General features: G+C 34.1%; 1 protein-coding gene across 1 annotated transcript in view; it reads right to left on the bottom strand.

Moving 5' to 3' along the window:
- Window positions 1–27,482, bottom strand: part of Rb1 (retinoblastoma 1) — a 163,812-nt gene that overhangs the window by 65,841 nt on the left and 70,489 nt on the right. The window contains exons 8-17 of the mRNA XM_005387557.2: window positions 25,472–25,614; window positions 23,255–23,332; window positions 19,844–19,953; window positions 16,547–16,624; window positions 12,274–12,361; window positions 9,245–9,361; window positions 8,123–8,179; window positions 8,003–8,034; window positions 7,842–7,918; window positions 6,639–6,835 (exon numbers count right to left, since the gene is read on the bottom strand). Coding sequence (XP_005387614.2) covers window positions 6,639–6,835; window positions 7,842–7,918; window positions 8,003–8,034; window positions 8,123–8,179; window positions 9,245–9,361; window positions 12,274–12,361; window positions 16,547–16,624; window positions 19,844–19,953; window positions 23,255–23,332; window positions 25,472–25,614 — 977 coding nt within the window. The remainder of the gene's footprint in view (window positions 1–6,638; window positions 6,836–7,841; window positions 7,919–8,002; window positions 8,035–8,122; window positions 8,180–9,244; window positions 9,362–12,273; window positions 12,362–16,546; window positions 16,625–19,843; window positions 19,954–23,254; window positions 23,333–25,471; window positions 25,615–27,482) is intronic.

The raw sequence follows: 27,482 nt of genomic DNA, 5'->3' as shown, positions 1-27,482 counted from the left end.
CAGAAAGGTGCCAGGCCTGGAAATGCAGAAGCATTCTTGGAAGTGAATCCTCCAGCCTCAAAGATCTGCTTACAGCATGTGGTCAGAGATGAACTGTCCAGTCAACTTATTCCCAAATTCCCAACCCACAAACTCATGAGCAAAATGATCGTTTTAAGCCACTAAATTGTTTCTCAGAAATAAAGAACCCTCCTACTGGCTCTTTATCATCAAAATTTAACCTATCTCTTCTTTTTTAAAAAATAACCTATTAAGGGGCTGGGGATTTAGCTCAGCGGCAAAGCGCTTGCCTGGCAAGCGCAAGGTCGTGAGTTCGGTTCCTGGTACCAGAGAAAAACCAAAAAAAAAAAAAAAATAACCTATTCACCTCACGTTCTTCAAGCTCTGTCTTCACTTCTCCTGTATCTGTAGTTCCCTTCACAGGCAAAATTCTGGAAAAAGCTATCTATAGTTACTGTCTCCACTTCTTTATCTGTCATTCACACCTTCTCTTATTCCCACGTTATGGTTGATACATTGCGTCAACCTGGGGAGTCTACAGGTTTGGCTAAGTGACTCAGCAGGGAGCCAGGGTGCTTACTTTGTATTCATCCTGAGCCTGTGTAAGAGGAAGGCATGCAGAGAGTGTGGGTGTGGAGGACCACCCCCACTCCCCAGAGCGGGTAGGCTGCATAAAAAAAGGGAATTTGAGAAATGACTGGCTGCTGGTTCTTCAGAGGAGCTCCAGTCTTCGCCTTCAACTTGGTCATCTCCTGGCTTCTGGTGCAGACTGTTTGGCTTCCACCTGGGACTCTTCAGCCTTCAGGTGTAGGCTCTCTCGCCTTCATCATAGATTCTTCAGTATTCCGTTGCAGACCCATCAGCCTCCTGATATGGATTCGCATGGACGCTGCAGTGAGCTCCCTGCCTGGGGCTGGGCTCTTCAATTTCCAGTGTGCAGACACCCTCTGCACGCTTCCTCATCCAACTCTGTGGCTGACCATTGTAAGCCAAACTTGTAATTTCTTATAGATTTGTATATCTTGTGTTATATCTGTTTCTCTAGTAAACCCTGACTGATACACACCACTCCACTGAACAGTCCTTGCTACTACTGTATCCCCGGTGCTAAAACTTTTCAGTTATTGGCTGCTTCTGCAGTGTCTGAAACAGCAAGAACTCTCCAGACTTCCTAATGCTCTTTCTTTATGACACATCTCTTTCCTCCTATCTCTCTGGCTGTTCTATCTGAATCTCTTCTGTAAGCAGAAGAATGTCTTGTGCATCCTTTAAATGTCGGAGCTCCAGCCTTCTTCTACTACACTTGCCTCTTAGCTGACCTCATCCAGTCTCTAAACTTCAGTTACTCAGTAAAACATAGAGATTAAGAATTTTGAAGCCATAAAGACCTGGATCCAAATCATAACTCTGCCACTTAGCTGTGCAGTTTTAGGCAAGTTATTCATTTCCCCATCTAGAATATCATTACTGCATGGATTATCACAAAGATTCAGTAACACTGTAAGAACTACTCACCAAACTGGCTGGCACAAAGTTAACTGTCAATAAACAGCAGCAATTTTCTTACATGTGTGTGGAAGCTCTCAAACCCATTTTCCTAGCCCCGCTTTCTTTCCTAACCTCAACACACATTAAAAAATTATACCGCACCTCTATTTGAATGACCTATAGTTACTTCAAACACTATCAAAAGGAAGTTATTCTCCCAAGAGAATTTCATCTAATACTGAGCATCTCACTTAAAAGAATGACATTACTAATCACTTAGTTACATAAGTGAGAAACCCGGGTGTCAAGTAAGTTGACCCCTTTTTGTCCTTTACTATTACATCATCAACTGCTAAATCTGATAATACCAGATACCATTTAATTGGTTTGTATATGTTAGTTCACCTAACATGAGATACGGACATGTAAGATATAACGTTTATAAACGAGTAGTAGGCAATATAAATAATAAACACAGTAAAGGAGGGAAGAATGATTATAGATTAGGATGGTGAAAAAAAGGCAAAGTAGATATAGACCTTAAAATGTGTTCAAAAAAAAGGAGGGAAAAGCATTTCAAAATTCAAGGACTAGCATAAACAAACATGCTGTGCAAGTGATTAAATAGACAAGTCCAAATGGAGAAAAGAACACAAGCAGGGCATTCCCAAACTTTTTGGACTTACAACCTTTATATATTCTTAAAATTACAGAGGACCCCAAAAGCTTTTGTTTACGTGAGTTACATTTATCAGGATCTACTATTAGTACTCAAAGTCTAATTAAAATTTAATTAAAGCCAAGAAGTTTTAAGAATATTTGAATTATTTTCAATAATATGTTAGAGTAAGTAACATTTTTCAAAACATAATATCCTTTAAATTTAAATAAATTAGAAACACTGGTACTTTTTAGTCTTGCTACAATCTGTTTTAGTAAGAGACCTGAATTCTCATATCTCCTTTTATATTTGTCATAATATGATGTTTTGGTGGAAGTACACAAAACAAACAAACCTGGCCTCAGGTAGAAAAAAGAAGAGTATTTCAATAGCCTTTTGAGATAATGTGGTTATCTTCTTTGAAACTACATCAAAATTCAACAAAATGACTGTTTCTTAAAGATTATTTGCAGTGGGGAATCAGAATCAATGAACAGAAATAAACTTCATACTCTAAGTACTTAAAATCCACTGGTCTGTCGTGAACTTTCAATGAATCTGTTACTCATCCATGATTTTACATAATACATTAGGCATTTGGAAACACTGGTTCACTGGTTATGTAGATCTTCCAAATGTTGACAAATCTCTTTATAGGATGAAACAATCACTTTACTGATATCATCACTGATTTCATCAGAGAAGTCTTTGAAGTGTTAGGAAGGTGCTGAGTTTATAATGGTGGACACAGGTTTTTCTGGGTTCTAATTTTCACTTGAAAACACACTGGCAAATTTCACTGTCAGTTATGTTCCTTGAAGTAACATGCTTTTTATCTATTATTAAGAAAATTTCTGCAAATACTTAAGCCTGAATAAACAACTGTGCTCATCAGTCTTACAAGTGAATGATGTGTCTCTTGAAGAGTGACTACTTCAGTTCACAACTCAACCAATAATGTAAATGCTTTTCCTCAAGACAACTATCACACTTTGCTATGCAGCTTTACACACACCTCAATTTCACCATACTGAATGTTAAGTATATATGTATATACTCAAAGTGAAGATGTAATAAAATTAGTACTCCTTAACTGCTTCACCAAGAACCTCCTTAAATGAAGCTGACACACTGTTTTGGTTTTTTAACCAGGAGTGTGCAGTGGTGAAGAATATAATGACTACAGTTTAGTACCACTACCTTAAATCACGGAAAGGTATCAACAGCTTTACATTATCAGTTTAAATGACAACAGACTAAAGAAATGTAAAGTCTTTGATCCAAGAATAGTTGACCTAGAGCTCCCCATTCTACAAACACGCACTTGGTTCCTCTGGCCTTTGTATTGGGGTAATTTCAGAATAATATCTTTGATACCATGTTATAGTGTGAAGATTACGGATGCTTTTTTTTCAGATGAGTCCAGGGTATCGTTGGTTAGTTTTACAAGCAATTATCTGCTAAACTTAACTGTTCATGCAATTCACTGGGCAGGAACTCCAGTCACAGCTCAGATCTTTGAGTCTGTCACATCTGCTACACACAGCAATGATTCAGGTTTCAGTCAGGGATGTGGGCCAACACAGTTTGGGCTCCTTTCTCTGGCTCCTTCCGTTGCAAAGTCCTCCTGCCTGCTTTAGTGGTCAAGGTTTCTCCAGCTTCAGTTTTCCAGTCCCGCTGATCAAAAAGCCCACAGTTTTCCCACTGGCATGCCCTCTCCACACTATGGTGTTTCCCCCCACATGCAGCGCTTAGCCCCATATTACAAATCTTCCCCACAGGCTCACAGCTCCTCCCCTCCCCTTCTGAAGTAGAGTCTTCCTGTTCTCCCTTTCCAGCAACTGTAAGCTGCTGCTTTCTCTAGTCTGTACAGGTTGTACAATGAGTATTTTCCGCAGGGCATCATGCATTCATTCTTCCATCATCACCAGATGAACATGACCCCCACAGCAAGTTTTTATCTGAGGAATTAGCACAACAAGATCTGCATTATAAGATTTCTTTGGCTGCCACAAGAGAAGTGACCCTAAGGTAACGGATGGGGGAGCAACAGGAAGATCCTACAGAAGTCCAGAAAGGAGAGACCATGTAGAAAATAAAGTACTCAATATAACTTGGTTCATACAGATTTACTGAAGAAAAATCTTATAAATTTAGAAAATAGCGAAACTAAGATCTCATCACCTACTAGCATTATAAATTTAACAGATTTAACAAAACATCTGGAAGTCATATAACGTAACCCTTTGGTGTGGTACATTCTAAATCATTTCTAACCTTTAAAATTTCCAGGGAATGACATTTTAGTAGGTTTTCCAATAGAATTTCCCAGCATCGTATACTTATTTACTGCCTACTAATCTCCTTGGGTTGAAAAGAAACAGAAGTGTGCTCTTTCTTTCTTGATTTAGTTCTCAAGACTGTCAAGCGAAGATACTGAATTCTTTCCCTACAGAATCATTAAAAATACAGTGATGTTCTTCCTTTCATTAAATTATTAGGATAGGAAGGAGGACAGTAGCTCAGTAGTAGAGTATTTGCTGAGCATGTGAGAGACCCTGGGTTCAATCCCCATCAATCCCCAGCACCAGGAAGAAAAGGGAGTCAGGAGGTACATAGTACCTCACTTGCTTCCCTTAGTCAATACCACTATACGAATATGTTCCCACTAACGTACAGAATTAATCAGCAATTTTTATTGTCATACAGAATCAAAAAACTATTATTTGCTACTGGTCTTGATACGGGTGTTGGTTACATGGCTGTGCTCAATTTGTGAAAAAGTCATCGAACTATCATTTGAAATATACACTTTTGTCTATACATGTTACACTTCAAGTAAAATAAAGTCTGTGAAAGTTCAAATATATGTGCAATGTCCCTTCTCTATAATGCCACTTACTCTCACAGCAAAATAGCGTCCTGTTTGTGGGGCATGATTTATCTTCACAAAGTTGTCCCTTACTACCCTAGGTTTTATATAATTAAAAAAGTAATATAAAGTTCAAACATTGACAATGTATGCCTAAATAAAAATCCTCTACTGATTGTTTCATCTCTCAGAGATATCACATTTAGGATTTAAACTCAGAGGCCCTTGACTTCCACATCATTCTAAATTACACTCTTTTCCAAACTTTAGGTATGTCATTTTTCTCCAAAAATTCTCAAAAATAAACAAATAATATTTAGAGTCCTTGAATGTCACAACTGAGCTAAGCAGGCCTGAGTACAAGCAATTTTTCAAACAATTTCCATTACTTCCTCTACAATTTGCAGACCCTTTGTGTTTTTTGTATCCTCCCAATGTCTAACTCAATCTAAGGTACACAGCAGACACTTAATAAATGTGTCCTTATGGAAATAAAATTATTTTAAAGAAACAACAGTCCCTTTCAGATGGTACAGTAATGTTCTGATTTCAATTTCTAGAGACACGTAAGTCCCTGAAAAGCACTTATTTTTAAGTTTTATTTATCTATTTAGTGTTACTATTTTCATTTACTCTCCAAGGTTCCAAAATTTTTCTCCTAATCACTACTTTTCTTATCAAGTGGAAGTCTTAAAGTTACCAAATTCAATAACAGCATTGTAACATTTTTCTAACAATTTTCTGCACTCCTCTCTATGCATTGTCGATGTGACAATATGAGAAAACAGTATGAAATGGGTTGTCACTTAGTCATTGAATATGTAAAATATCAAAAAGTTAAAATCACACACTTCTACTGTAACTGAAGTCTTAATTTCTATTGCCATTTATACAAATTGGCATAAATTAAAAGATTTATATTTCTTATCTGAAATGTCTGTGATCAAAAATGTTTCAGATTTTGGAGCTTTTCAGATATTGGCATATTTGCACAGACTTTATTGATTGAACATTCTAATCTGAAAGCTGAAAATCTCAAATGCTCCAAACATCAAATAAATATTTTATAATTATTGAAAGAAAATGTCACTTTTACTAAAACGTCCTTATCAATAACTTGTATGCTAAAAATAGAAGACCTAAAAAATACAATTTGTCCCACAGTAATCCTTTAAACAAGACTAATAAATGAACAATAGTGTAGATTTTTGTACTATCTTTAATGATGGGATAAAAATGAATCCCATTAAACTGAATAAGAAAAAAATGTACCTTTAAATTATCTAAATAGCATAATCTCAAAATTTTAAGTTTGTTGAAATTTAACACACACTTCAAATAAATTACCTAAACACTTTAAATATTTGGACTTTATTTTATAGTGCCATGCTTTCTTAGGTATTCCTAAGTAAATCACCATATTAGATGGCCTGGGGAACTCAAATAAAACTATTTTAATATTCCACTTATTTCCTGGGCTTGAATAATGTTATATACTGAAATAACATTATTCATTAAATTTTATATTTATTCTTAAGGTAGATGTTAAGATATACTCTAATAGATAATTTATGAGCCATATGTATATGAATATCTTTATTTTAGCTAGTTACTTACTGAGAGCCATGCAAGGGATTCCATGATTCGATGTTCACATCTTTCTAAATGTTTTATCATTTCTCTTGTCAAGTTGGCTTCTGCTTTGATAAAACTCTCAATCACTTTGTAAAAATCAAAGGCTTTTAAATTAAGTACATTCAGAATCCATGGGAAGGATAAATCTGTTCCAGAATCAAGATTCTGAGATGTACTTCCTAAAAATGAAAGAAAAAATGTATAGATGTGAAATGTTAAGACTTAAACTAAGTATTTTTATTTGGAAGGTCTTAAATACTGTAGAAAGGTTAAACTATTCTTATTTAGAGCAGAATTTTTTATTCTGGAGTCTACAGACTTCCAAAAGATAGGCTTCCAAATTTTGACTGCATGTGTACCTATGTTTTCCTTAGAAGAAAAGTTCATGGTTTATTCAAAAATTTGAAAGGTTTAAATATCCTAAACTTATATTAGGGATAGGTTTACATCTTATAGCAGCTCCTTACCATATCCATTTTAGTGCTCATTAAAGCCTTGGTGGAGAAAGGCTAAGGTGCATGAAAATTTTGCTAATTTCATTAGTAACAAAAGGGTTTTTCTTTAAAATGTGCAGCTTTAGGTTATTAAGGAGGATTCAGTTTTCTGTACATGTTTACTAGTTAAAGTTCCTCTTTTGTTATGTATTTGTATCCTTAGACAAATGTTCTTCTATAAGCAAAAGTTTTAAAAAACATTTGTAACATACTTGAAATTATATTTTAAAAATTATGTAAAATAATACATACTTAAATTATATTTTTAAAAAAATGCTTATTGGTCTTTGTTCTGTTCAGCACTAAATTACTAAATTTTCATAGTTGGCTTAACAAGCATTCAAGTTTGTAGAATCCCAGCTCGGACCTTTGGTCTCACGGCCATAGAGGTGCCAACTGGCTGTTCTTTACTACTACTCTACACTTAACAATCTTACAGGTCTCTGAAAGGATTTCCTGGATTCAGGAAGTTCAGAATAGGGCATGAAACATCATCCTCAAGGTGACCTGAAATGATTCAGATGATAAGCCACTCAAATTGTTTATGGCTGTCAGTTACATTCTTCAGAATACATTGATCTAAAATATACCTTTCTTCCCCTTAAAACCCCCTTCCAAAAAACAACACACCTGGGGTTTCTTTAAAACTTTAAATTGAACTAAAACATCTATTTACTAAAATTTAACTTACTGCTATATGTAGCCATTACAACTTCAAGAGCACAGGCCAATAAAGACATATGAAACACGTTGTCATTCAGGAGTTTGCTAAAGGAAAAACAAAGAATGATTTTAAATATTTAGTCTTATTTTAAAAAAAGGAAGAATTTTTACTAAAACTAAAGAATTTACCTAAAATTTTGAATGGATAATCGTTCTTCTTCCTAAAATAGATAATTTCAAAAAAAATTTAAATGAAACCTTATGTACGTCAGGATTGAATATTCTTCTACTGTTTTCTTTTTAACTTACAGATTTAAGCATGGATTCCATCACTCGGTAATACAATCGGACTCCAAGTTTGTATCGCTACAAACAAAAAAATATAAGACCTTGCTATTTTAGAATATCATGACAATTATTAATTCATGGTAAACTTTTTCTTAAAATACACTTCCTAATACCCTTATTAAGAATATGGCTACTAAAAGAACACAAAAAGGTAGCTTGTCTAAAACAAGACCTGTGTATAAAGGGATAGTACCAATAGGTCTGCTACTTGATTTTCCTTCAGTCTACATCATTAAGGAGAGGTTATATACCAAGTACTACTTTAAGCATTTCACATATTTATGATTAAGAGAACAATCTCTGCCTATAAAACTTAGTACAAATGGCACATGCAAAAATCACACAAAAGTTACCTTATCAGCAAGATGTTTTAACCAAATAACCAGTTTCTATCAGTTGAAAGAATAACCAAACTTCCGAGTTATATACACATATATGCAAAAACAAACCATATTCTTTCATTCCAAATTAAGAGCATAAGGTTATATATAACCAAAAAGAACTTTCAAGTACAGAGAATTATAATTTACAAACTTATTTTTACATACTACTTGCATTAATGCCACATAATAAAGCAGACCAAATGCAGAATCTGAATTTCAGAGATGTTAAACAACATATTCATCACACAGATAATAAATAGCATAACCAGATATAAACACAGACTGTAAGTCCAGAGCACATATTCTTACCCAATGTATTGATTTTATTTTTTATTTTAGATTGCCTGCAATCACATCACTGACAAATGGCATAAATACTGTAATTTCATTCACAAATGTATACACAAATATTCATATATGTAGATATCTAAGTATATAAATAAAAAACTGAGTTAATGATTTTAATTCCTTTTACTCATAATTTCTAAAGTTTCCACAGTTGGCATGTGCACTTGGTTTTTGTTTTAAGTAGGAAGTGATTTCCCATAAAGTTTCTTATAAATAACAGCATATACAGATAGTGGGGATACAATATATGCCAGTATGTCTAGCAGTATATACTGTATTGTACAGTCTGGACAGAGAGTGCCTTTAAAATTACTCCTATATAGTAGTGCTAAAGAAAATGAACTCAAGTTACCTGTGATCCAATTTCAATACATCCCTGTCCCACAGCTTTAGCAAACTTCTCTTTGAAGATGTGCCCAATATCCTTCACTCTTTTCAAGATAGTTTCTTTTGGATTCACTGTGCAATTCTTTAAGAAATATAAGCAGCAATCAATATTAAGGACACTGTTTAATCAGAATTAAAATTTTCATTGCATAGTAAAGTTTTCAACTATTTATAAAAGTGTGAGAACACTTCCACAATAACAAGGTAAACGCAAGTATAGAAAATATGTATACAACAGATTTTTGCTGGATGTTAGTGACCAAAAAACACTGGGGTACAACCAAAAAAATTTACCTAAATTTTCCATTGCCAGGCTAGAGAAGAGATTTGCTAGCTCTTCCATCCAAAATACAATCTCATAAAATATCTTCAATTAAAAGTTGTATTAGGGTGTATGTTACCCTCCTGCTGCCCGCCAAAATGAAATAAAGAAGTAAAACTAACATTGAGTTTATCATTTCCTACATTAAAACTACGCTTAAAAAGAAGCAAGAATCAGCTAAATTACTTAACTACATTTTCAGATATACAAGATGGAAGAGCAGTTATAAATGAAGTCCCAGTGGGTATGTATCATTTGGAGTTGGGCTATATCAACTTTAATAATTAAAGCAAACCACGGGATAATATATTAAAATGAGTAGTATGATATAATATTCACTAATTCATATTGTTATAATAAGACATCATGAACATAATTCTTACAGTTATAATTAAAGATTGATATTTTACAGGTCAAATACATTCAAAATATTATACACTAGAAAATAAACTTTCTAAGAAAATTATAATTTTCTTATAATATATATATTGCCATTCAAAAATTTTGTATCTTAGAATACCAACAATTTTATATCCCTGAGTTTTGTTTTTTTTTTTTTTTTTGGTTTTTCTCCGGTACTGGAAACCGAACTCACGACCTTGCGCTTGCCAGGCAGGCGCTTTTGCCGCTGAGCTAAATCCCCAGCCCCAATTTTATATCCCTGAATGAAATAAGCACACAAATCTTAGAAACCTATAACAAAGAATTTTGTCATAAAATCACTGTTACCAAAACTTCCATTAAAATGTCCACAGATTCTAAGATTTACACAAATACAAAATGACATTAATTTTAAAAATAAAGAAAGCAGAACTAATAAGTAAAACTTTTAAAAATGTAATGGGTTTTAAGACATGTTGACTCTGAAGCAATCTGTCACCTACATAAACTGTAGGGCTGGGCTGTAGTTTAGTAGTAGAGTGCTAACATGCACAAGGCCCTGGGTTTGATCTCCAGCACTGAGAAACAAAACATAAACTGCAAAGTTAATCTGTAAAGCTTCACTGAAAAGTTAAGAATTAGTCAGGCACGGTGGCAAACACCTGAAACCTCAGCTACTAGGGAGTCTGAGGTAGAAGAATCAGAAGTTCAAGGCCATCCTGGGAAATTTGGTTAGATTCTGTCTCAAAATAAAAAATAAAAAAGTCTAGGGATATAGCACAGTCTGCGAACCCCCGAGTTCAACCCCTAATACTACAAAAATAAATAAAATAGCTAGGCTTTAAATTGAACTCCCAGAGCATGTCCTTGAATCTTCTGCCCAACTAAAGTAATTCAAACTAAACAAAAAGTCCTATGCACTCCAAATATTGTAGGAAGTATTCAAACTGGTATCTGAGGAAAGATTATCATTCATTTAATGTCCATCATTTTCCCTTGCTTCAAAAAAAATGCTACGTAATTGGGTCTGGGCCCAATTTGGTAATGTTTTGGCAAATATTCTTCCACTACAGATAATTCATAAATAAAAGCAACTTTATACAAACTGGACAAAGACAATCAGTTCTGAATCAACACCATTATATGATAAAAAAAATTACTTTGCTAATTCCCAGGCAGAACACTGCCTGAGATAACATCAGAATAAGATTAATCATACTACAGTAATAAAGTTAGTATAATAAATGACTTTTTAACAAATATAGAAAGCACTAATTACATAAACCAAATTTTAGTAAGTATTTTGGCCTTGTATGCCATTTCCTTAGATGAGCATATTAGCAAGCCTTAACTTCATTTAAGTTGAAATAAGAAGTGAAGGAACAAGCTACATATAAAAGCTAATTGTCACTGTCTCCTTTTCCACCCATTTTTTGAGAGAAGGGCATGCAGGTGGGGCTTTCAGATATCAAATTCAGGATCTATCAGGAATTCCAAACTGTGATGCACTCAGACAAGAATTGTACGAACAAATGGGTCAAGTATAGTATAAAAAAGATTGTAGGGCTACAGTGAGTTTAAATCATATCTAATATGACCTTCAAAGAAAAGGTCTTAAAATTAACCAAGACGAAAGACAGATTAACTATGAAGGAACAACTGCTTGACAGATAACATCTTAATTGGTAATGATGAGGTCAATGAACAATAAAACAGTATATTCAAAACAATAAAGTACTCAGGCATGGTGGCACACTCGTGTAATCCCAGGATTCAGGAGCCTGAGGCAGAAAGATCATTGCAAGTTCGAGACCAGCCCGGGCTACAAAGTGAGCTCAAGGCCAACCTGAACTGCATAGCAAGACCCTGTTTCACAAAGATTAAAAAAAAAGAAAAAAACAGAAACAGTAAAGTAGTATCTTTGACTTCTGAGAGAAGGTGTATCAAATTAGAACTGAAAATCTAGCTAAATTATCTCACAAAAAATAAGGATTAAAAAAAATTTCATCCCCAACTAACTTCACCGAAGGAATTTTTAAAGAATATATCTGAAGAAGAAAGGACATGATCCCAGAAAGGAGGTCTAAGTTACAAGAAGGAACAGTGAACAAGGCAAATGGTAAACATAAGAAAATAAAACATTGTCTAATAAAACAATATTACTAATAATAAGATGAGAAATAAAATAACGGATAGCTACATGTTGGATGGCAGTTAACTGTTTTAAAAACAGTACTTCTTATTTCAAATTATTGCACAACACAAAAGATCATGTTTCATATATGGCTTACATTGAAATAGGAAATCAGAATTTCCGATGGTTGATCACTTGCTGAATTTAAAATCATCATTAATTGTTGAATAGTATTCATAACAGTTCTAGAAGAGAAAAAAGAGAAATGTTAAGTAATCAAAGAAAAAAAAAAACAAATGCATAGTTAAAACTATTTTCTAACACATGGTATTCCCCATTTATCCTTAAGAAATTTCCTGAACTAAGGCCTCATTAAAAAAAGAACAAATCATATTATGCCACGTTTTACAAGGAAATACATTTCACTTTAATCTTTAAGTATTCGTAAACAATAAGCTTTTATAATTATAAAGCTAACTTACTAATAAAACTAAATATCAATAAAACATGAATTGGTCAAACTAGTGACAAGGGCAGTAAGATATTTAGTTAATTTGAACAGAATCAAATGCGTCTCCTTTAGAGAGAGATCTTCAAGAAGAAAGGATATTAAGGTCCTGGGTAATAGTAAAAGATCTCTTTTAAAGATCTCTTTAATTCTGCAATTCTGGTGTGTGTGTGTGTGTGTGTGTGTGTGTGTGTGTGGTGTGTGTGTGTGGCACAGCAAAGGTTAAAGCTCCAACTTTGGAGCAGCAAGTACATCTGAGACTGTGCAATGTTAGCACTAAAAGGCACTTTAATGTTATTTATTAAAACATGTTCAGTGCTCTCAGCCAAACGTCTTTAAACCGGTATCTATACATTGCCTTTCAAACATACTGCCATGCAACTTCTGTGCCTTCCATGCCTGTTAATCTATTTAAGCCATGACTAAAGCAATAAATGACCACCTGTTAAAACCAAAAGGCCTTTCTCATTTATACTGACAATTGACTATCCTGAAGCATTTGACACTCCAGCACTTGTTCTTTCCTGAAGCTCATGGGCCACTTCAGCTTTCTTAGCTTCACCCTCTAAAGCTCCCAAGCCAACACCTCTCATTCTATAGGATCTAACTTCTACAGCCCTTACCTGCTAGCATTCTTCACATTTTTGCCCTTACCACCATTCTTGCTGTGATAATCCCTCACTTCAGTCATATCTTTTTTTTTAAGATTTTTAACTCCACCTGATGATTCCTAAATCTATTAGGAGCCTGATACCCTAACATTTACTAGATATGGTTTTCATAAATGCTCAAACAAGATTCTAAATATGAATTCATAAAATATTTATCAAGCCCATTCTCACTCCTTCATTCCTAACTCTACCCTCTTGGTTCAGAACATTAGCATCTTTGAACTAAATTGCTGCAACAGGTCAGTCCATAAATTTTTTACTCACTGTCTGAGGTAGTCAAGTCTATACATGTGAGCTCCAAAAAATCTGTCAGGTGTCTCATCTGTACCCTGATTAAGAAACACTGAGACAGGCTGACAGATCTATTCCTCATCTTCTGTCCTCCTCGGTCCATATCCTCACTAACTACTAACATAACTTGTAAAATCAAGTCCGACTTTACCCTTACCCCTGCCTACCACCCATTTATCCCATAATTGACATCATGTACAAGGTAACATACCAGGTCTTTCATATCTAACACCTACTCTCCCTGCTGCTATTTCACCCTACAGTGAATCATTAGAGAGCTGCTAATGGTGCCCCAGATGAATTACAGTGTTTCAAACTTCATGCCTTTATATATGCTATTCTAACTCCCTAAAATGCCTGTTCTATGAAACAGATGTTTCAAAATTCAGTTCAGATATCACTTCAAGAAGTCTTTTCCAAAAAAAAAAGTCTTTTCTCTATCAGGAGTAGCCAGTATAATTTTTCCCCCATCCTATAGGTTCTTTACACTGTAGTGATTGCTTCCTTCATTGTGCAGAAAGCTATTTAATTTTATACAATCTCATTTATTGATTCCCATCGCTACTTCTTGTGCAATCAAGATTCTGTTTTGAAATTCCTTTCCTGGTAGATGAGGCAAGATAGGCTAATTGGGGTTGGCATTTTTGATCTCTAGTTTTAGGGCTGATTATTTTCCAGCTAGGTCTTATTTTCAGGGAAGAGGGTACATTGAACAGGAGTGTTGGTAGTAGACATCCTTGTCTTGTTCCTGATTTTGGAGGAAAAGCTTTCAGTTGTTCCCCATTTCATACGATGCTGGCAGTAAGTTTGTCATAAATGGCTTTTATCAGACTAAGTCCTTCTATATCTGTTTTCTTCATGATTTTTACCATGAATGGATGCCAGATTTTGTTAAAGGCTTCTTATGCATCTCTTGAGATGATCATGAAGACTAATATCTAGAATTTATAAAGAACTAAAAAATCACACTCTCCAAAATAAAAGACCCAACAAAAATTGGTAAGTGAAAATAACATATATTTCTCAGAAGTAGTACAAATGACCAACAAATACATGAAAAAATGCTAACATCCCTGGTCATCAGAGAAATACAAATAAAACAACACTGAGATTTCACCTTACTCTTAAAAAGTGGCTAACATAAGAAAATCAAACAATAACAAATCTTGGCAAGGCTGGGAAACCTTCACCATTGTTGCTGGTAAGGTAAACTAGTAAACCATTATGCAAATCAATGTGGCAATTCCTCAGAAAGTTAAAAACAGAAATTCCATTCCAACCAGTTATTCTCTTCTAGGTATCTTCCCAAAAGAGCTAAAGATATTATACCACAGTGACATACACCATGTTTTTCACAGTACAAATCATAATAGCTAAATCTTGGAAGTGGCCAAATATCCATCACCAGATGAATGAATAAAGAAAATGTGGTATGCATACATAATGGAGTAGTAGTCTACCACAAAGAATAATAAACTTGACTTATTTATAGGAAAATGGATAAACTTTGAAACCATGTTAAGTGAAATAAATCAGACACACAAGCTTAACTATTGCAGCACTTCTCTTGTATGACAACGCCAAAGTATAAGTAATTTAAAAAATAACACATACACAATAGGCAAAGAAGAAATAGATCTTTCACAAATGGGAAAAAGAACTAAAGATGGAGGTGGGGAGGGTGGGCAAGGAGCAGAAACAGAATGAAAAAGTATGTTTAGTACATGTACCTACTCCTTCTCCCTGAGATAAACATACAAACTATATTACAAACATGTACTAACAGTGAATAAACATAAGAAAAGTCTCTTCTGTGTCACTGCATTAACTTGTCCATAACTCTATTACCATACTTATATAAGTATGTACAAAAGTACATTTGTTTACATGTCTATACAATCATTTGAAATATATTACTGATCGTTTACTATGTACCAAGCATTATGTTAAGCTTTAATTATTAAATAGTGAACAAAAGTCATGGTTTTATGAATGGAATTTAAAGACTATTGTGGATATTGATGAAAAGCAAACACACAAATAAATGTACAATTATAAACTATGACACAAGCTATAAAGGAATAGAAGAAGATGCTATGAGAAAGAATAAAGGAAAACACTTTAAAGAGAATTATATCTTTAAAAAATCATTGTTTGTGCTAAACAAAGAAAACATAACAGCTAACAATCCATGGAAAGGAAGGAAGAGTTTTAAGAAGAGAGTATCAAGCAGGAGGACTTGGAGAGTCTGAGAAACTGAAAATAGAACCATGTTTATCACAGTACAAATCATAATAGCTAAATCTTGGAAGTGGCCAAATATCCATCACTGTCTACAAGTCTTGTAGACAGTGTTAAGGAATTTGCATCATATTCCAATTGTAAGTGGAAGCACCTAGTTTTAAAATGATGATCTGATTTATATTCCTAGAATAGTCTTCATGAGGCTATGTGGAGAGCAGGTCTGACGGTGGGATGGATAAAGAGCAATGACAGCAGCAGCACAAAGAGCACTTAGGAGATTACTACGAAAAGTCCAAGTGAAAGACGTCTTGGGCGAGAGTGGTGAGATTAGAGATGAAGAAAAGCAGACAGACTCTAGAAATAGTTCAGAAGTATATTCAACAAGACTTGATCATAGATAAAGATGTGAGAAGCCAGTGATAAAAAGAACATTAAAAATAAGTTATAAGACTTCAAGATTATATCCTAATCAAAAACAGATTTTCTTTTTTTCTTTACTGAGATGGAACACATACATGTTTTAGGTTAAATTCCTAAGAATAGATAGGAGGTCTAATATTTGTAACCTAAGCAATTCATAAAATATTTGAGACACAAAGAATATTCAATATATATGTTACTTGTATGTACGAATATAAAATGAAACAAATGAACAAACCTGAAACATTATAAAGCACTGAATTTAAAGAATTTAATTAAAAGAAAAAAATTCATACCTAACTGGAGTGTGTGGAGGAATCACATTTACTTCTTCATCAGGGTTACTTTTCTGTGGTGTTCTCTGCATTTCAAAACTAAATAACAAGCAAAGTCATTCATACAGAAAATTTACAATTTGTGCCTTATCAGTCAAAAAAAGAGTATGATACCTCTTGTTGCTTCATAAGATCTCATACAAAACAGTAAGCCAATGATAGAAGTGATAGAAAATAGGTGATTCAACCAGTACCTAAACAAATTTTTATATTTTCAACATTGTTTTTAACAGTGGGTCTCTTTCCATTACGTTTATGACAAAGAGATGCACCATTCAGTATTTTCTTGAAAGTAAAAATTAAATGTTTTCTTGCTAGTAAGTATTAATAACCAAGCTACTCAGAAGTAAAAAATATTGAAGCTCAAGTTTTCCGATGCAAGATATCTTCTAAACATTTTATTTCTGCTCATATAAAATTAAAAATATTGGGCGAACCATTCGGAACCCCTCTTGTCTTTCAGAAGCTATTCCTACTCCTCATTCCTAGTGCCCCCAAAATTTCATATTCTTTACCTCTGTTGTTCCTTAGAAGTCATTCTCTGACTACGGGGAACACGCACTCATGTATCTAGCAGGTTGGAAGTTACATATTTTTCCCCTATATCATCTTGGAGGGCCCACTGAGCTTTTTGGAAGGAGGTACAAGTCTGCTTTTGTTTCATGGCACCCCTAAATAATTCAACTGGATTCTGGATTATGACTCATTTAGGTAAATGAAATTGTCATCTTGTTTGTCAGTCATTTATATCTTGTCTTTTTGTTAAAATGCTGGTAGATTTAAGTTGAGAGCATGGGGAAGTTATGATGTTTCTCTGTTTCTCTGATAGGACATTTTATTTCTGCAGGGTCTTGTATTCCTGTTTTTATGCTACATTTAGTCTTACTAGTTGCTGAATGTACTGGTAGTCCTTGCTTGACTTGTTTGATGGTAACAAGATAGCCTGTTGTCTTATTTTAGATGATGGCACTGGGGAAAGGTAACAGCATTCCCCTAGCAGACTGGGATACTAGCCAAAAATGTAAATTGTAAAATGCTGTAAAATGAATTATATCTAGGAAATATACATGCACACCATCTCTATCTGTCCTTACAGAACTCTAAGAAACAGTAGTTACTCTGCCAGCTAGTTAACCACTGTTAGAACAGCTGCCACTCTCAAAGGAAAGTACAGGTTTCCCTGGCATCTTCCGGTTAATGTTGCCCAGACAGACAGCTGGATTCCTTTCCAGAAACAGATATCTGGTTGAATGGGACCAGTGAAAGCTGAGAGAACAACTGAAGAGCCAGGCCCCAAATGGGCATCAATGGGTGCCCAAAGACTCTTCAGTGGAAGCTGGGTCCCAACAGGCCAACTGGGTAACCAGCGGAGAAATCTCCATTTATCTATGGTCCCCACCTGCACACCTCAGTGAGGTGAGAAGTAAAACTCTTTCAGTGATCTCCTGGTATCCTCTGCCCCAGAGTGACCTGAGACAGCACTGTTAGTGCCCTTTCTTAAATCTCCGTTAAGAGTTGAGCTACAGATTTGGAATTTTCTCTCTCTGCTAGTAGGACAGACCCCCTCTTCAGATATGTCTTAATACATTTATGGGGCCAGAAACCGGTGCTATGAAATATCAACAAGTCTTTAAATTCCTTAGCTAAAATTGTCCTTCAAAACCATCAAATTCACCATATTTTTTAAAAACTCACCACATTTTTACAGCTAAAACTAGAGGGACAAGAAATATCAGACTTGCAGGTAACTTCCATCAGTAGAGGGGTCTAACAGCCAACTGGTCACAATGGCTATTCTAGTCCCTTAAGAGCAGTTTCTACATGTGGCTCAATCCCCAGCTTGCTTTTCTAGTCTAGTGCTTATGCTTTCCTTTAATTTCTCGGAAAGTTTGTTTATTTTTGTCTAGAGGTTGCCAAACAACAGGTGATCATGACAAACATGCTAGACTCCTTCTACCGAGAGCCACAAGACTGACCTTTTACAGGGAGTTCATAACTGCTAAACAGCAACTCGACTTCTAGTCAAGGCCCAGTCGATTAGCTCTCTGGAGGAGGCCCCTGACTGCAGTCTCCCCTACACCAACTCTTCTCAGTTCCAAGCACCTAGAGAGAAACTATACCCCTTCTCCCCTAACCACAGTTAGGGATAGCTCTTCAGAAGGGGCAATATTATAGATAGCTAAATTAGGTAGAAATATTATAGGTAGTCAGGCAGGGTTGGGCCCTCAAGGGAGTCGGTGCACAAGATGAGAACACATCAAAAACTGGCTGGAGGAACATCTGAATAAGATTAAAGTCACAATGACCAGATTTACACATTTCCATAAGAAAGCTTGAGATTACTGGTACCACCCTTTTGAGATTTCCCATATAAACAAATCATTATCTCATTAGGAGTGGACCATCCTCTCCCACCAAGACTAAGACTACTAAGACTAAGACTAAAGACAAAACTAAGACTATACTTTACCGACCAAGGTTACTGATGTCATCCATATATCCTTGCTACTACTGGATCACTATTAGCTAAGTGGCTATACTTGTACTCTTACTGGTTGATTATAATTTAACCCACACTGTAACTGCCCTTCGTGACTTTGCCCTATAAAACTTTCTCAGAGAACAGGGCTTATTGGCAACCCATTGAAGATCTTTCCTGTCTCTTAGGAGCTATTGTTATTTCCCTTTCCTATTCCCCAGTGAATTTTCCTACTCTTAGAAAAAATAAATTAAATATAAAGCATTTTACTGCATGTACTTTCCAAATTATGTGTAACATTTTAAAGTTATATTAAAATATTTCATACTAAAGACACAAAATTAACCTACTTATAATCATTCAAAAGTTTTATAATTACTTCTGACCACCTACATTTTAGGATGGATGGTTCAAAAGAATACATTTTAAGAGAAACATATTAATAATTCAAGAGAATATATTTTTGTATTAATTTTAAAAAACTGAGTAGGCAATAGTAGATGAAAAGAATGGGCAAAAAAGAGACCATCACTTGAGTAATTAGTGCAACTATTTTCTTTTGGTGCACATATTAAAAATTATAATTAAACTACTGGGAAAAATAATAGTTGAGCATAATTCACATAAATTATTTGTTAACAAATTACATGCTAAGAATACTGTTAATCTTTTCTTTATAAATTCTAAGGCACTAAGTTAATAAAAACTTATTTAATCTACCTGTATCAATATTAAACTGTATCAAAAGCATATCTATAAAAATATACCATATGTAATACCTGTCTATAGGCTCAGCCTGAAGAGTTCTATCATGATCCAAAAATAATCTTGCATCTATATCTTTGTTTTTAAGATAAGTTTCTTCATACCGTTTAGAGAGACTTTCAACCTCAAAAGAAAAAATACTGATTATTCTTTCATGTTACTATATCTCTCAACATACAGAAACAAATATTAAAGAAGTTTTGTGCAATATACATCTTACAGTATACACTGAATTCACAAAAAATATTAAAGCCTACCTAAAAGTATAGAAAGTTGCAAACATTTTTCACCTTCAATTTTAAGCCTATTTTATGCATGAACCCCATTTATTACAACTTGATGTTGAGAAAGATCATCAGTGCCACAAAATGGTACTTATGATTAAAAAAATAGGTATTATAAGTTGAGTGTCTCTTCTCTAAAATGTTTGTGAACAAAAGTGCTTCTGATTTCAGATTTTTTTAAATTTTGAAACACAGTACTTGTGCACATAAAATGAGATACAGGAATTGAATCCAAATCTAAACACAAAATTCATTTGTTTCATGTATATATTTTAATACCTATTGTCTGAAGGTAATTTTATCTAATATACTAATAATGCATGAAACAATGTTTCTTGGTACAGAACTTCCTACTTATGGTCATACCAATGCTCAAAAAAATTCCAGATCTGACAGTGCATTTCAGGTTTCAGACTGAGGATTCTCAACCTGTATAATAGCTAGTTAACTGCTAAGATTCTTCAAATATCCTATATATCCTTCACTTTTAATCTTCTTCTACATTTATCAATATAAAATAAAGGGTTGTTTTAAGTATTGTAACAAATCTTCCTGACTATTTGTTCTACAATCTTTTCTAAATCTTCTGACTCACTCAATCTCCTTTCAGTTAAGTATCTCAGGCAACAGAAGATCAAATAATTAGCCCAACTGATATGGACATTTTTAAAATGACAGAATCTATATTATTTATCAGTTCTGGTCCAAAATTTTCTAATTGTAATTTGAAAATCAATAACCAGTAAACAACTCTAGACAAGGTGTCTGCTGTGTCCTTTTTGTTTTGTTTTGCTGGTGCTGGGGATAAAACCCAGGACGTCCTGCAGGCTGGGCAAGCACTCTACCATTGAGCTACACTCCCAGCTGCTGCTGTGACTTTTAAAGCCAATGAGAGAACTAACTTTACATTCTGACACTTTTTTTTTTTCCCAGTACCAGGAACCGAACTCATGACCTCGCACTTGCCAGGCAGGCGCTGTGCCGCTGAGCTAAATCCCCAGCCTTAACCTTGCATTCTAGACAGGCGCTTGTGCTGCTGAGCTAAATCTCCGGCCCTAACATTGCATTCTAAAAGGAGTACATTACAGTTTAGATCTAAAATGTCCCACAAAATGTCATGTATTTGAAAGCTAAATGGATCAGGGGATGCTGTCCTCATTAGTGGGTTCATTCATGATGAGCTCAGCAGCCAAAGTGTTCTTAGGAGTTGGGACCTGGTTGGAGGTGGTCACTGGAAGTGTGACCTGGAAGGGAGTATTGTTGTTCCCAGCTCCTCCTTTTTCTCTCTGCTTTCTGGCTGCCCTGTATTGAGTACCTTTTTTCTCTGCTATGCCTTCACCATGCTGTTTTTGCCTTACAGTTGCCAATGATGGACTGCAACTGTGAGCCAAAGTAAACCTCTCCCACTTTAAATTGTAGGTGTTGGGTACTTTGTCCCAGGAACAAGAAAGAAACAAGACAATGTGGGAAGAGAAAACTCAGTTCAGTGTAAACTGTATATTTGTCTGTGGCTGTATATTAGGCGGAACAGCCATTCATGCTTGTTCAGTTTAATTATGGGTCCTGTTCTTCTTTAGTGAGGCACTAGTTATCATACACTGATTAGCTATTATACGTGAAATATAATTTTTAAGATTTCTACTAAAACTGTTATCCTATCTAAGGAGACAAAGGATTACTAAAAATATGGTGCAAATGCGAAAACACTCATTAATACTATTCCTAGTCCCTCTTTGTCTCTCTGGTATGGTGTCTTTAGCAATCTTCTGCCCTGTATCCCAGTGTTACAGGATTATATGGAGTTCACTGATGAGGATATGCCACTGGCTAGCACTAAGCTTTTGAATGTACTGTACAAACCCATTTCCAATCCCTGGAAATGCCATGTCTCATAAGCCTTACCCAGAAATTATCACATAACCTCCAAACAAGAAACCTATCTTCCCCAGTTTGGATGAGGCAGCTTTCCTCTGAAATAGCACAGAACGCTGGGCCTCTCCCATTAGCACCCAAGGGGCACTGACTAAGAATTAAATCTGTGTGTTCACAGTTATCAGCACAATGCTTGGCACATATTAAGCAGTCAATAAGTTTTTGCTGAATTAATGTCAATTAATCCAGGAATTAGCTACCAAGTCAGGTTACAGAATCACCTGTATAGCTATCAGATTCATGCCTTTGGTGTAGGTGATTAATACTAGCTACTTCTAAAACACTGCTTTATCACTGAGTTCATTTATTAAAACATCCTTTCATCCTACAGTTCACCTTAAGCTCTCAGTTGTTCTGTTCTATTGAAAAGACTTTTGTGGCAAAATGTGAAAAGAAATAGGAGAATGTACACCACATAGGTAAAAAAAGGTAAAAAAAGAATGTACACCACATAGGTAAAATATTTCTGCAGTACAATCACAGTCACTTCAATCAAATTTTCAATGAAGTGGGTTTTTTTGTTTCTTTCTCCATTGTGTTGTTTTTTGCTTTGTGATACTGGAAACTGCCTAAAAGGTCACCCTTTTTTATCTTTTGAGACAGGGTCTCACTAAACTGCCCAGGCCAGGCTTGAGCTTGCAATGCTCCTGCCTCAACCTTCCAGAGTGCTGGAATTACAGGTGTGTGCCACAGTGCAAGACCTGAAGTGGTTTTGAAAAGAACTCAAAGGAGATGCTCCAAATTACATCAATGCCATAATATTTAATAATGCCTAGCACAGGAAATTAGCATTAATTTTATTATATATAGTTAGCTATATTTAGATACTTAATGACATTTAGAAACTTAAAAGGCTACATGTAAATTTCAGGTAAAATAAATTTCTAGTACACATCACAAAATTATGCTCATTTAAAAATGTGTATACATGTTCAAAAGTTTTTTCTGTTACCATACAAAAATTGATTTTGTAATTCTCCTCAGCTAGTTTTCTTTCTTTGGGTAAAGAATATATTCGATACACAGTAAATTGGTTTTAAGACATGTAGACAGGGGCTGGGGATTTAGCTCAGCTGCACAGAGCCTGCCTGGCAAGTGCAAGGTCGTGAGTTCGATTCCTGGTACCAGAAAAAAACAAAAAAAAGAAAAAAAAGACATGTAGACAACTATACTCCCCATCAATTTTAATTAAATTTTCTTTCTGATTACCTCTGGAAGTCCATTAGAAGTTACTATTCCAAGAGAATTCATAAAAGGTATAAAGTTTTTAAAATAAACATTTTTCACCTGAAAAAGATAAAAGTCACAACATGTCCATTAACACTTAAAATAAAGCAAATCTGTCACTATCAATACTAAAATAAAACTGCTAACTCATTTGATCAATAACATATATTCAAGCTAATACTTATTTATAATTAATTTATAAATAAATTATAAATTTATTTATAAAATTTATAAAAATTTATTTATAAAATTTATTTATAAATAAATTATTTACAACTAATTTAATTGTTTATTCTTGAATGCATGTGAGCTGGATTCCAAGTCCTAAAATGGAGGGAAATAGGGAACAGTTAATGAAATGGGATTTATAGGAAAAGAAGCCCTTGAAGTCAAATTCCATATTCCTCATTTAACCAATGATAAATGGCAGGGCTCCCAGACAAATTAAGCAACTTGACCTAAGTTGTATAGCTACAAAGCAGCACAGTTGCAATTATAATCTAATCTACTACTGAAGCACAGATTTTTTCACTTCCTTACTCTCCCTGTGAGTTTTCCCCAGTGCACATTTTGAGTCACTTCACATCCAGGTCATCTGACAGCAAAGTTAATTTAGCCAAAAGCAGTCAATTTTTTAAGCATAAATTTAAGAAAACAGCTTCACACACAAAATTATTACGCAACAATTCGTTTCAAAACCAAATGAAAATGTTTCATGGGATCATGAATTATTTCATGCAAAAGCACCCAACAGTAAACCATGGATTAAAAAACAAACTCTGAAAATCTGGAGTTACTATATTCCTGCCTACTTTACACTTGCAATCCATTAGAGAACTTTAAACAACTTGTTTTTCTTTATTTGGCTTCCTTTCCAAATTTGAATTGCATAATTACTAAGATAGGAGTAATTTAATATTAGTTATCTTCTACTTTACAAATAAGTTGTAATACGTCTCTGAAATATTTACTGTTTTTGTTTTCTAATTAATTTCCACTTACCTAGAATACTTGTAAGGTAATAGTTAATTAGTATGACTAATCAATAGTTACACAGTCATACGTACTTGTTTAAACAATCAAGTGTCAATTAATTAAAATATCATTAAGGCTTTTAATTAAAGTCACAATTATAAAGATTCTAAATTCTAAGAAAGTATTTTAAGATGAAAAGTTAAAATAATTTATTTCTAATCTTAAAATTTTATAAGTAGTTATGAAATCCATAGAATCAACAACCAGGAATCAGAAAAACTACATTTACTACTATTTAATATCTTGTGGATAAGCAACAAAATTGAAATAAAAAGAAATATTTCAATTATTGTCAAGTTACTTATAAAAGTAATCTGTGATTCTAAAAAAGTAGAAGTAAATACATGTGTATATTTATATAAATTTGATTTAGCTATATTTGTTGACATTAACAGGAATCACAATACCAAAACCCACATACCTTGATAAATCATTCTAGTATTTCTTAAATTAGACTTTGGCAACGTAGCCTTATTCTTTCTCAGAGTTGACAGAGAAATTTCAACTACACAAGACTTCACATTGCTGTCTGGTGGTACCAGACATATATAACTAAGAAAAGTAGCACAGTGGAGTGAAAAAGAGTGCTAGTACCATATATTTGAAATTTCAGTGTAGATTCTGTTAGTAATGAGCTATCAGTGTCTGGTAGTGTACTTATCACTAAAAAAAAGCTGAGTATATTACTTGTAAGAGTCTTTTCAATTCTAGCATCCCAGATTTGTGAGTAAGTAATTCTCAGTTATGTATATATATGTGATTTCCATCAGCCATTAACAACATCTAGTATAATATTTAGAAAGTATTATACAAAGCCAAACATAAATTCGATTTTAGTATCTTTTATCACTGAACCAAAACTTTGAAGTTTTTTTGGAAGAGTATTTTAACACATTAGAGGTATTGTATTATTAATTTCAGAAATACATTTGAAAACTCTCTTTAATGATATACATTTTAGTTATTTCACAGTGAGGAAGCTATTCTCTTTAAAAGCCAAGTAACTGAATATGAAAAATAAATTTTTTCTAAATATTTTACTACCAAAAAGAGTTGGTACTAACAAAAAAAGCATGCTCACCACGTAAAAAATATATTCTATTAGGAAGAACTTATATATAAATCTATTTTATCTGTTTTAAGGCAACCACAAAGGAAAATTACCTCATCTATATTACATTCATGTTCTTTACAGAGAACTTCAATAATTCTTGTGTCATTTTCTAGTTGCTTCGCTATCCGTGCACTCCTGTTCTGACCTCGCCTGGGTGTTCGAGGTGAACCATTAATGGGTATTACAGCTGTTTCTGTAAAAATGGTAAATCAGGTAAGAATAACAGCACAATCCACCATATAAAATAATGAAATAGTTTAACTGTAGTATAAATATTTTAATTATAATTGGAAAATTCAGAAATAATCCCAGTACTTTTTTTTTGAGACAGAGTCTCACTATGTAATCCAGGCTGGCCTTGAACTCACTCTGTAACCCAGGCTGGTTTCAAACTCACAGCAATCCTCATGCCTCAGTCTCCCAAGTGCTGGGATTATAGGCATGCACCACTTCACCCAGCTTGGTACTATTTATTATTTTTACTTACTAAGTTTCATTACAAGAATAACAATTTCATCTTATTTATTAAATACTTATTGTAAATTATGTAGTAGTTTTTGCCATCCCTGTACTCCTCTGTCCCATGGAGTCCCCAGAGAACTGTGAAATACCTATAGTTCCACAGACACAAGGAAGGCCATAGAAACAGCCAACTCAAAAACAAATTCTAAGTGTATCCCATTTAGTTTCCAAGAGAAAAAGCGTGTTTGCTATCTCAGCCTAAAAAATGATGAGAAAATATTCATAGATTCAATTTCTAAACAGAGTATAAAAACAAATTTTAAATGTTCTAATAAATGATGCTTTTCAAAGACAGATATGTAAATACAATAAGGTGATAATAAGCTTTGATTTTTTAAAAATCCCCTCGATTACTTTGAACATTACTGATTCAAACTGAATATAGATTCAGCTACTAAAGAGATTATTACTAAAGATAACTAAGTATAACAATTATTTATTGTCTCTAGACCCAACGATGAGTTTCTAGACCTAACTTACAAGAAATTAAGACAATAGGAGCATGTTAAACTAGCCCACTGTGGGAAATTCAACAGGATGCTAAACTGATTATTCGGTTACTTATTTATTTTGGTGCTGGGAATTGCACCCAGGGCCTTGCACACTCTAGGCATACACTCTACCATTCTGCTTACTTAATAAATAAATTTGGGGAGGGAGAGGAAGAACATTGTTTGGCATGTGTGCGTGTGTGCGCGCACATGTGCTATGTATTGAACCCAGGGCTTTTATATACTATGCTACTGAACTATACCCCCTGCTTAAGGAGTAAATTTTGTAAGAGCTTTAAAAGCTTATAAACCAATTACAAAGTGTCAATCTTATTCACATTCTAATTCAGCTAACCTATAAAAATTTTTAAAATTACATTTAGAAGATAATTGAGAATAAGAATGCTTATCAGATACTTAGTGATATTAAAGAATCATTACTACTTGGCTTTTAGATGTGATAATGATATGGTCATTATGCTTTTTAGAGTCTTTACCATTTACAGATATACACTACAATAATAAGGATGAAACAGTATGCAAAGTTGTACTCCAAATAATACAGCTGGGGAAATGGGGCAGGAGACGAACCTAGAGGTTGGCAATAGGTTATCTGTTGAAGCTGGGTAGTAAGTATGTATATAGAGACTTATACTACACTTCCTACTTTTGTATTCACTTGAAAATCTCCATAACAGAAGTTAATTAAAAATTTACTATATTTAGTCAATTCAATATTTTGGCCTGGTTTCTTTTAACATAGCACTTAAAAAATTATATGTAGATTTGAATTACCTAAAAAAGCAAAGCTATCAACCTAAAGTAACATGCTACCTCAACTTATTAAATTTGTAACAATTAAAATAAGAAAAAAGCAGATAAAAGAAATTTTAAATGGGTGGGAAAAGTCTGAAATATATTTATTATTTTCTATGTATAATTTTAAAAAATTTCTCCCTCTGCTTTGCAGTTTCTGCTAAATTAAGGTTTTTGCCTCTTCTGCCAAACCATGTTCAACAAATTTTTTTCTTTTTTTTTTTTTTTTTTT

Source organism: Chinchilla lanigera, unplaced genomic scaffold, assembly GCF_000276665.1.
Source record: "Chinchilla lanigera isolate Chin_1 unplaced genomic scaffold, ChiLan1.0 scaffold00030, whole genome shotgun sequence".
In the NCBI taxonomy this organism is placed as follows: domain Eukaryota; kingdom Metazoa; phylum Chordata; class Mammalia; order Rodentia; family Chinchillidae; genus Chinchilla; species Chinchilla lanigera.
The sequence above is the reverse complement of the archived record's forward strand: the minus strand, read 5'-3'. Positions and strand labels throughout refer to the sequence as shown.